The sequence below is a fragment of the Perkinsus marinus genome (genome assembly GCF_000006405.1).
Source record: "Perkinsus marinus ATCC 50983 genomic scaffold scf_1104296930512, whole genome shotgun sequence".
NCBI classification, from domain to species: domain Eukaryota; phylum Perkinsozoa; order Perkinsida; family Perkinsidae; genus Perkinsus; species Perkinsus marinus.
Window position 1 is genome coordinate 73,103 of NW_003216052.1, and position 10,487 is coordinate 83,589.

The 10,487-nt window shown below is 49.9% G+C and overlaps 3 protein-coding genes across 3 annotated transcripts in view; 2 read left to right on the top strand and 1 right to left on the bottom strand.

The window, feature by feature from the left end:
- Nucleotides 1–1,546, top strand: part of Pmar_PMAR018952 (Ribosome production factor, putative) — a gene marked incomplete at both ends in the record, with an annotated part of 2,833 nt that extends 1,287 nt beyond the window's left edge. Inside the window, 6 exons of the mRNA XM_002786874.1 lie at nucleotides 257–295; nucleotides 374–511; nucleotides 747–873; nucleotides 922–1,011; nucleotides 1,249–1,330; nucleotides 1,396–1,546. Coding sequence (XP_002786920.1) covers nucleotides 257–295; nucleotides 374–511; nucleotides 747–873; nucleotides 922–1,011; nucleotides 1,249–1,330; nucleotides 1,396–1,546 — 627 coding nt within the window. The remainder of the gene's footprint in view (nucleotides 1–256; nucleotides 296–373; nucleotides 512–746; nucleotides 874–921; nucleotides 1,012–1,248; nucleotides 1,331–1,395) is intronic.
- An 821-nt stretch (nucleotides 1,547–2,367) lies between these two features.
- Pmar_PMAR018954 (sensory transduction histidine kinase, putative) lies at nucleotides 2,368–9,206 on the bottom strand (the record flags this gene model as incomplete). The annotated part of the gene is made up of 31 exons (XM_002786875.1): nucleotides 2,368–2,426; nucleotides 2,471–2,571; nucleotides 2,617–2,699; nucleotides 2,750–2,933; nucleotides 2,978–3,084; nucleotides 3,133–3,188; nucleotides 3,231–3,324; nucleotides 3,373–3,551; nucleotides 3,601–3,760; nucleotides 3,813–3,944; nucleotides 3,995–4,096; nucleotides 4,141–4,362; nucleotides 4,409–4,561; nucleotides 4,607–4,725; nucleotides 4,825–5,029; nucleotides 5,078–5,469; nucleotides 5,604–5,793; nucleotides 5,847–5,975; nucleotides 6,027–6,218; nucleotides 6,268–6,570; nucleotides 6,611–6,705; nucleotides 6,984–7,078; nucleotides 7,263–7,366; nucleotides 7,416–7,509; nucleotides 7,901–8,040; nucleotides 8,088–8,174; nucleotides 8,231–8,331; nucleotides 8,381–8,496; nucleotides 8,756–8,840; nucleotides 8,889–9,028; nucleotides 9,073–9,206. 31 exons carry the CDS (start codon nucleotides 9,204–9,206, stop codon nucleotides 2,368–2,370), a joined length of 4,353 nt encoding a protein of 1,450 aa, XP_002786921.1.
- A 577-nt stretch (nucleotides 9,207–9,783) lies between these two features.
- Pmar_PMAR018955 (Snu114p GTpase, U5 snRNP-specific protein, 116 kDa, putative) overlaps nucleotides 9,784–10,487 on the top strand; it is a gene marked incomplete at both ends in the record, with an annotated part of 4,161 nt that continues 3,457 nt past the window's right edge. The window contains 4 exons of the mRNA XM_002786876.1: nucleotides 9,784–9,865; nucleotides 9,932–10,098; nucleotides 10,151–10,228; nucleotides 10,279–10,455. Coding sequence (XP_002786922.1) covers nucleotides 9,784–9,865; nucleotides 9,932–10,098; nucleotides 10,151–10,228; nucleotides 10,279–10,455 — 504 coding nt within the window. The remainder of the gene's footprint in view (nucleotides 9,866–9,931; nucleotides 10,099–10,150; nucleotides 10,229–10,278; nucleotides 10,456–10,487) is intronic.

A 10,487-nucleotide genomic window follows, 5' to 3' on the forward strand; every position in this document is an offset into this window, starting at 1 on the left:
GCACATAGCTTACTAGCTTTCAGCTAGTGAAGGCTCATAGCCGTAGCACACTGGGTGTATCGGGCGATGAGTAGTCGTTCGGTTGGGCATGTTAGGACTGCCTATTTCGGAGGGTATAGGATGATGCCTTCTCAGACACACCTTCCCGACGCCCCCTCCCACCAGCGAGGTCCTGCCCCCAGCAGCAGCAGCAGTCCTGTCCACACCGAGTACAGTAGCTACCTCGGTGGAAGGGGAGGAGGAGGAGGAGAGGGAGTCTGTAGAGCCCAAGATAATGCTCACTACCTCCATGGCTGTAATATGGAAAAATAGCGGGTGTGGGAATCGAACTTGGGACCTTCCTGATGGGGGCGAGCATTCTATACGTTGTCAGTATCCCTCCGAGCGATCATACGGTCTCATTAAAGAGCTGGTGGAAGTGGTGCCGGGCCTGCAGTACTTCCGGAAAAAGCATTTTCCTATCACCAAAATTTGCGACTTTGCCAACAACAGAGGATTCACAGCAGTCGTGGTAAGCTAGGGCGGACTTCCTCACTCACCAAATGTGACTGCCTCTCTATGCGTGGTAGAATGGCTTAGGGGAAAATGAAATTCGCGTTAAGGCTTGTATGGACTAAAAGTGTCCCTACTACAGGAGGTCTCAGTTTGGTCATTCGCACCTGCTACTGGCTGAATCATAGTGCAATGTGTGGTATCGAATGGCGGCATTGACGTGGACAGTTTAGATATGCTCATTGGATGTGTAGGTATTATCGGAGGATAGGAAGCACGAGCCATCCTCGCTTCATATCACCAGTCTACCTGAAGGCCCTACTAGCTATTGGAGGCTAACTAGTTTGGAACTGGGAGCTGATATGAAGCATGGAGCTACATGTAATAGGTCCGGCGGGTATAGTGGGATGCCACTGAAGGTGTATTCAGGTAACCCGGATGACCGTCCTGAACTGCTGTTGAATGGTTTTGGTACGAGGCTTGGTCACAGAGTAGGGAGGCAAATTGGAAGCCTTTTCGGTAGGCATATCTCCTTGCACCTTACTGCAGATCAGGGCATCTTGTTGGTGGCGGTGAACGGTCGTTCCCAGTTGGTGCAGCGATTTGTCCAACGAGACGTTAACCTCCTGAATAGTTACCCGAAAATTCACGTTCCGTCGCTACGTATCTTCTTAGTAGTGGCTATCATCGTTACATCATAATTCACAGTATCGGATTTGCTCGTCCATACATGTTCGATCAGCTGGCTTTGGTCAGGTGCTATCCAGCCGGACTTCAAGGGCCGAAGAGTAGTCGCATTCCACAACCAACGGGACTTCGTATTCTTCCGCCACTACCGGTAGTAGTTGATAATTTCGTGGCGCGCGGTCAACAATATATCAGCACTTAGTCGTGATATCTCAGGTACGTCTTCCGAGATCTCGAGAGTACCGACAAGGATGATCGATGTGCCTTGCAAGAAATAGGCCCCCGGTTCACGCTCAAGCTGAGGTCATTGCAGCTAGGCCTGTTCGCCAAACGTAATGGGGAGGATGAGTTCGAGCGCATCAATTAATATACAATCACTACGTATCGGATTAGTTCGATATAGACGCCTCTTCCTACGATGGTCGAGTTTATCTGATGCCAATGGAGGTTGTTCGTGTCTGCATCCTTCCTCTATTAGGTACGGGGGAGTATGAGTATGTATGGAGACCCGACTCTCAGGTCAGCCGGAAGGTCTTTGCTCTATAGTTCTCCTCATCACATTACCAACGTTTCTTTTCTGCGCACTTAAGGAGTTATCGTGTTAAATGTAGTGGAAAGTTGGTATAAATACATGAGCATCTCGATGATTGAACACAAATCGCGTTACGCAATAGTAGTAGAAGAATCTTGGTATTGTGAACTGGTGATGCTGACGGAAGGTGCAGATTGAATTATGACGTTGTCGTCTATGACGCTGTGAATGTGTGGGAGGATCTGTGAGTGCAACTCCACCAAATAATGGCAAAAACGGAATCTCAATATTTCGATAATAATCACTGATAGCTGTCCATCATCTGTGTGATGAGAAAGTAACTCGAAAACTCGGTGCAACTTCGCGACTCCATCATCCTTTTTTCGCTACCAATCTATGCATCACCCGAGGTGATAAAAGCGCATACAGCAGTGCTTTATGTGCCGCGATAGTGGACATTCTGTATTTGCCATAGAAGTGTAGCGTATATTATCAATAGTCTTCCTGTCACAAGAAGATGGCCCTTATACCAGACTACGAACGCGAGGTATTATCATCTTCAACGAGAACGGGCACGACTCGAGTAGCAACGTATGTTACATGATACTGACTGCTAGCAGGGAAATGCCGAATCACACTGTAAATTGACTTCTCATTCAGAAGTGTCTCGTCTCCGCATAGCCATCGTAGAGGGGCCGCGTTCGCTCGGTAGTGCCTGAGGCTGAGGTCGTCGATCATAGCCGTGCATTAGGAGCCTACCCATACGCCGTTCAGAGGAGGGGCCTGCGTTGTTGAGCTCCTCTACCATGAGGGTAGAGCTCTGTGGGGGGTCATGACCGTTGGACGACGTGACTGGATGCCTGACACCGCAGCATGTGGTAGCGATAAGTATTGAAGTAGCGTACCCTAGACCCAACGAAGGAGGCATGCCGTAGCCCTGTCGTCCGAAACCGACCTTGATCAGACCGGATACCTTGTCGCCGGGCAGCTGATCAGTCCAGGAAGTGGGCAATTTCATGGCGCAGCGGTCATTCTCACCAACATCTGATCCCTGGCCTGTCTGATCATATGCCGTGGATCAGCCAGCTCTATCTCCCTATGTCGCAGTGTCTGAGGAGGCAAGTGGTTAGAGAAGGTGGGCAGAAGATGGTACGAGACCTGCTGCATAAGTTCCATCTTGCTGGCCATCGCTAACAGCTTCGCCTGCATTGTCTGATTGTCCCTAAACAGCACGCATGCACACCCCTGCTGCCCCTTCTCCACTACTTCGCCAATATTTGGTTGTCACTAGCAAGCTGTGATGTCTTGCCGTGATGGTATCTCATCTCCAGCATAAGATGCTTCACGTCTTGTTGCGCGTTCAGCAGCGCTTCCTGAAGACCAGCAGTCCCCCATCTAGAGGAGTGCTTTTTCCCTAAGACCTGAAGGTCCTTGATTTGTCTATTAGCCCTTTCACCCGCGACCAAAGCAGTGTGGCCTGAGTACCGGCATCCCTCCTGCCCTCAAGGACCGATCCCACCTGATTTCCCCCCAGCCCTAGCAGCAGCCTCATTCTGCATCTTCACAATCTCGTTATTGAGCTGGTGGATGATATCATTCTGTTGCTTCATCACCTACACCTCCACGCCTGGGACCTCCAAAGACCATCCCATCATCCGTACCGCTGCGGCGTTGTTGAGCGGACGGTCAGCGACTGACGACTTGTACATCTCTGCTTCGGCCTGCTTAGCCGCAAGCAGCCGTCGCAGTCCCTCCACGTCCGCCGATTCAGTGTCAGTACCACTCCTCCGCGACATCTCGGTAATAGGAGATCTCCGCTCTCTCTGTTTTAGTACATAACCTACCAGCCGGTCACCGACCACAATACGGGTCTCTCTGTTTCTCCCCACCTTTCGTTTTCAACCGGCTGATCTCCATTTTAGTGGCTTCTAATTCGCCCTGTAGGCATCCCCGACGTATCTCAGTATCAGTGAGGTCCTTCTGCAACTTCACAACAATCTGAGCCTCCTCCCCACGGCTATTCAGCTGCTCCTCGAGCCGCTTCAACTCCTATCAATGAACTACTACTTCGCTACTAATGTAAGATCCCCGTTAGTGATACCTCCTCCTTTGCCAGAAGCGCCGTCTGCAACTGCTGAACCTGCAGCCCGAACAAGCCTTGCGGTTCACTAGTGTTAGCCGCCGTGCCGCCGGTGACCGCCTCCAATAGGTCTTCTGTATCGGCCACATAGTCCTAATCCAAGAGTCGACGACGCCGAAATGACCCCTCCACAAACTCCTAACCTGTATAAAGTCTATCTCCTTCTGAAGAGTCCTCATAGTTTTTATTAATGGATGCATAGCATCGTCGGAGCCTACTCCCACTTGATCTACCCCATCACCATCCTGACCAGATATGCATACCATAATGAAGGATAGATCTGCCGTACTTCCTTCCCCCCTCCCCCATCAGCCTCCGAGCCGTTGTCATTCTCCTCCTCTTCTACGACCGCCTCTTCAGCAGCTATCCTCTTCTGCTCAGATTCGATCTCTTGTGCGAGACCGGTGGCCATGACGATCGAGTTCACCACTTCCTCCATCGATGTTATCATCTCTTCCGCCTTCTCTTGCGACGGCACCATGTCTGTCTGGTCCCCCACGTGGAAACCAATCTGAGGGCCAACAATCCCACTATATACTAGGCCGGTTCCTACTCACCTTGACAAGGTCCCTCAGAACCCTATGAGCCCTTCTCGCCTCCACATTTGCCTCTGTTGCTTGAGAGTTGAGCTCTTTGATCCGACCCTCTAGGTCTGCTAGTCTGAGCAATATCGGATGCCCAGAAGCCTCCCCAGCACTTCTTCCTCCTTCCTAAACCATTATTGTGGCTTCACGAGTTGGTACTGTCTTCAATACCTCCATTAGCTTCCCTCCAGCAGCACTCTGGGGCATCACTTTCCTCTCCAGCAGTTCCGCAGCCCGACCCTCCTCTTCCTCTGCATACGCTACTACTTCCATCAGAGTCTCACAGATGCCTGATCGAGACCACAGGCTCATACTAAAGGTGCCCCCCCACTGCGATGGGTCAAGTCCCTTGGACTGGGATAGACGAGTAGTGGCTCCTGCTATATTACGCTCCATGGGTTCCACTAGACTTATGGCATTGTTAGCGTTGATGGTTCCTTTTCGTCGGAGCTGCTCCTGTATGAGGTCGGCCTGTGATGTCGCCTTCTGAGCTACTCCGCCGTCGTTGCCGATGGCAGTAGCTGTTGCTGCTATAGAGGCGGAGGTTCCATGTAGAATACTGAGCTCTGCTTCCAACTCTTGTATACGTTCAAGCTAACGGTACGACGAGTACACTCTCCAAGGATCGGACGTAGATTCTACCATGTCTCCGGAATCATCACCCGTTGCCCCACCGACTGTGAGGACGCCCAAAGCCTTCAAGTGGCACAAGTCTTGGTCGGCCTTCTCCTTGAACAACCACGTCTGGAGGGTCTCAGAGTCTGATACTCTGAGCTCGCCTCTCTCTTGGAATGAGAACAGGCCCGAACCCTCATGCTCTCTCATAATCAACTTGTAAGTCTCATTGCCGACATGTGGGTGGGAGGGAACACCCGTTTCAGCGAGCCACTCGGCAATCTGCACCCCCGGTCCGAAGAAGGCGTACTGTGGAGCCTTGGCTCGGCCGCCGATGACACCAGCATAGGCCAGGCCTGTGTTTACGCCTATTTTGAGCTTCATGGTTTGCCCAGTGCTGCCGATTTTCAATTGCTCGGCTGAGGAAAAAATACTGGAACCGAGAATCGAACTCGGGACCTACTGCGTGTTAGGCAGTCGTCATAACCAACTAGACCATTCCAGCGATGAAATACCCACACTCACCGGGAGCAGTTATCGCACGGGAACTCACCCTTCAACAGCTTGCTAGCAAATCTCAAGGCCACTTCTGTATGCTCATCATTCGTCGACTCATGCCCGCACACAGCCAGAAATCGCTCCCCATTAGAAAGCACAGAATACATCCCATTGTCTTTACAGAGCTGGTCGAAACTATTCGTCATTTTATTCATCAGAACAACCAATTGTGTAACCGGCACCGCCTGACCAAGATCCCTTCCATTACACCAACCCGAGGCTTCGTCGTCAGACCCACCTGCGTGATGAGAGGAAACTGATGCACAACCGCCGCCACGCAGCTGACACATTCCAACTTATCCGCAATCATTGTGGCACCTCCCCTTAATCGATTAATGATGAATTTTGGCATCACCCGGCCCATCACCTGGAATGAAAGAAGACCTCCCACCCGAGTCAAATTTCAGGATGCTAACACCTCGTAGTTGACTTTCGCCTTGTTCTCATGTTGAACATGATAACGGTTTCGTATAAGGGCGAAAATGTGGTCAATGATGATGGGTAGCTTCTCCTCTGTGACAGGCTTCGTGTAGACTGCTGTAGCCCCTCTCCGTATAGCCTCAAGGTGACTAGACGTCTCTTTTGACTTAGTAATCACCAGTATCGGTACCTCGGAGGGAGCGCCGTCGCCAACTACCATGCCACTGTTGTAATCTCACCTCCGGTGGCTTCTCTCTCCTGAACTGACTCAAGAAGTCCAGGCCGGGCAAGTTGCCAGGCAGTTCCGTCTCCATAATCACTATATCAGGCATCGGGTGCATATTGAAGTAATCCAAAGCCGCGAAACCATCGGTAACCGTATTGGTCTTATAGGCTCGATCCACCAGCATTGGGCGCAGTATCGTCGCAGTGTCATCGCTGTCATCAATAATCAACACTTCCTTCACCGCGAGCTCGTTGATGGTGTTCTGTAGATCTTCCAGGTCATCTCCTTCGCCAGCTACACCCTCGTCAGCCATAACCTAACAAGGTCCGCTCAGGAGGCGGTGTCGATAGGAATACCATTTTCTGTGTCAACTCCTTCTTCTGAGCACGCTTCTTGCTTCGAGCATCCACCACTTCACGAGCGTTGGACACCAAGTCAATGAAGAATGTGGCTGAGGGAGAGCGGTTCATAAACGAACTCCTTCACTACGACATCAGCAACTGCAGCATTCAACGACACCAAGGCAGGTCAAGAAGGCTGTGTGATTTCTATACAGTGGGATGAACTCCGGCTGGTATATTCTAACAGAGCCTGGCGATTCAGAATATGATAGTTAGTTCGTCTGGATCGTTTCCCACGGTGAGAAACCGCGAACCAGTTTTCGGTTCGACGCTCGTGCATAGTCACAACTAGTGAGCGTCGTAGCAGGTCTGGGGGTCCGGCTCTTACTCCCTCGGCCCGGCTCCGACTCGCACCATAATCTTCCACCATGCAGATTGATAACTTCATTCGATACTGACAGCCCCAAGCCCAGACCCTCGAACCTGAGGGAGACTCGAGTACTCACGAGGGGGGAGGGGGACGAAAACAGGATCGGGCCAGAAGGAGAGAGAAGTCGAACTGATGGATCGAATTGCTTCTCCATGTCGTTCTCATTGCCGAGGAGTTGATCAGAATGAGATCATTGATAATAGCGAGAGAATGCCGTCTCAAATGGAGGTAGCTCACTTGCGATTTTCGTGATCGTCATCCTCTTGCTCAAACTCTGTGAATATTCGTTTCACATTGTCATCAGCAATGCCAATACCCGTGTCTACAATCTTAATTAGTACCTAAAAATGACATCACCGAGGATCGAACCCGGGATCTCTTGCTACTCACCCCTCTGGCCTTGCCCTTGGTGATCACCTTCACTGATCCCTTCGATGTGAATTTGCACGCGTTATTGACCATAGCCGACATCACATAGTGCAACCTGATTCACGCCGTCACTGCGCCACAAAATTCTCACTCTACAGTGTGGCCCAAGGCGTTATGCAAAGTAGTACTTACAACGCCTCCAATTTGTGAGAGTTCGAAGGTTAAATTTGAGTAATATCAACATGATGAAATGTGAATCGATTGACACCAACGTTTTAGAAGCTTTCCAAAGTCTATAATTCTCAAATTGAAGAAAACCACCTGGAAAATCCATAACTGTTTGGCTCACACTCTAACTCCCCGGCCCAACGACAACGGAATCACAGTGTTCAGCTTCAATGCTCATCACCTAACCCTCAATAGACCACACGTCTCTATATGCCCCTCACTGAGTCCATTCCCATACCGACGATGATCGAGTCGAAGTAACAGTCGAGCGCACTTACCTCTCCTTGTCGCCTTCAACCTCAGGGCATGCGGGGTCCGGTATGAAGTCTAGATCGACCTTGTCCTTCTTGATCTTCCTTCCTCTCTTGTCCACTGCCTCCATCATCTCTCCACATACTTGCTCACATATCTCGTTCACCTTAGGCAATCGTCACGCGCCACGAAATTGGCCCAAGATGCTCCTACATTAACCATACCAAAATTCAACTGCATCTTCTTCGCCTTCAACGCCGCTATGTCCATAATCTCATTCACCAATGCCAACAATCTAACCTAATTTCCGATAACGAAAAAAACTTCGCTCCGCTAAGAAATTCCCTCCCCAGTACTGCACAGTTATTAATAATATCCAAATGCTTCTTTCTCCCCGGATTGGGCTCTGTCATCCTGAGCGATTCCGAGAGACCAATGACGCCATTCAGAGGAGTTCCTAAAACAGTGTAGGTCTTTGGAGATTAAAAACAGCTACCAGAGCTTACTGAGCTCATGATTCACTGTTGCCATGAAGCTATCCTTCTTATGCTCTAACTCACATATCTTGGTGCAGTCTCGTAGTATAGCACATAGCTTGTAGTCGCCAGGATCCGAGTCGAAACTGAGTGAAACTGTACACAACTTTTCAATCTGAAATTCAACAATGGAAAGAACAAATTAGATGAATGAAATTTGATTTTCGACGAGTGAAAGGAGTTCTTCACGAAATGAAAGTTCAAATTCGAAACGAAAGTTCAAATTCGTAAATGAAATTTATGAGTTCGGAAACGCAAGTTCAAATTCGTCGAACACAAGACCAATTCCGACCAATCAAAGCTCAGCTACTACTACTACTACTAGCTATGATCGCGGAGGCTTACAGTATCGATACGAACAACGAGCTTGGAGTAACCTGCCCATCCTTGTGCTTCACTTCGACATTCCTACTCTCGTCCACGTTTATCTCTGAGTTGGGACACTATCATACCACTGCTTTCCAAAATCATGTCCTACTCGGGCGTCGAGTAGGGTCCATCGCCATGGCCTCGTCTGCCTTCTTCACGAACTGCTGTAGCAACGAGTCGTGACTCACCGCCACTCTGTCGGGCATGAGCATCTTTATGTCGCGACCGATGAGCTCCTCAGCTTTGAACCTATCAGGAATATCTTTCTATGCTCTTCCATTCCTCACCCTTACCCAGTCCATGCCTCTGATTGGGAGTTGCCGTATACGATCTTCCCTTGGCGGTCCGTTAGAATGACCAAGTCGTTGGATATCTCAGCGAAGGAGTCGATACCGCGCCAGAATGCATTGTTCTGGCAGTCCACCATAGGGGAGGGAAGAGGAAGGTATCCTGAGGTCCAGCATGCAAGATACAGAATAGGTCAGGCATACACTATTGGTGAACAATACCAAGAACCTCTACAGAGAAACACTGCTGACCCTAAACCAGTACAGAGTACATATACAACGCTGTCTCACTCACCGTATTCTCGAAGAGCCGCTCTCTATGAATGGCTATCGTTACTTTCAGCTCAGTCTGTATGAACTAGCATTAGTCTACAAGGTGCAGTCTATACATCTTGCGCACTCATATTACCTTGCATTTCCTCAACGGTTCCTTATTTCGTTCGGTAGGGGTCTCCAAGAGTCCCTAGGGGCCCACGCTTGCTCTATGTTTTCTCTATGGCTTCTGAAATTCCTCTCCGCCTTTGTATCCTTAGGTTGCGTTGGAAAGATACAAAATAGGTCAGCTTGTAGACTTTTCTGTCGCGGTAGATATTTTTACTTTGGTGTATAGCGACTTGAATTTATCTCTAATTCTGTACTCACCCATGAGGGGGCCCATTAGAGTATCGATAACCCTTCTAGCGTTAGTGTAGGACATTTTGGGGTCCCTTACACACCATGTCCGACCAGCCGCTCTACGATGAGTTCGGCAATTACATAGGGCCCGATAGCGATGTTGACGACGCCTCTGATTACGAGAGTAGTAGCCTGACCTTCTATCCATACCACATTTCCGTCACTTCTTCTTGGATAGGCTCTGCTGGAGGCTCCGAATACGGCGGGGAGGCAGCCGCGGCGGCTAGCCAAGAGGCAGTGCCGATGGACACCACCGAAGACGGCGCCCCTGTCGAGCAGAGGATCGTCTTGGCGGAGGACAAGAAGCATTATCCCGATGCCGATGAAGTCTATCCAGAGGCTGAAGTCGTATTCCAAGTAATAAGGTCTCAACGCACAGCGAAGATTTCGGATGGCATGGTATCTTTAGGATGAAGATACCCAACCGTTGACCCAACCCATCATTGCCCCTACAAAGACCTTTGACTTTGATAAGCTGGAGAAGGAGGTACTACTACTCCTCCCTGCTATCCCTCTATGACTCGTACGGCTGCTTAGGTCCCCGAGCTGGTTTATGATTATCATTTCCTAGCGGGTCTGATGGAGCACCCCAGCCTCATCAGAAACGTCGCTGTTGTCGGTGGCCTCCATTCGGGGAAGACTCTGCTGTGTGATTTGCTGGTCTCCCACACGTGGGCTGACAGGAATAAGAAGCTCGGGAATCTCGATAAGGAGGTCAAATACACCAATTTTAGAGGAGATGAGAT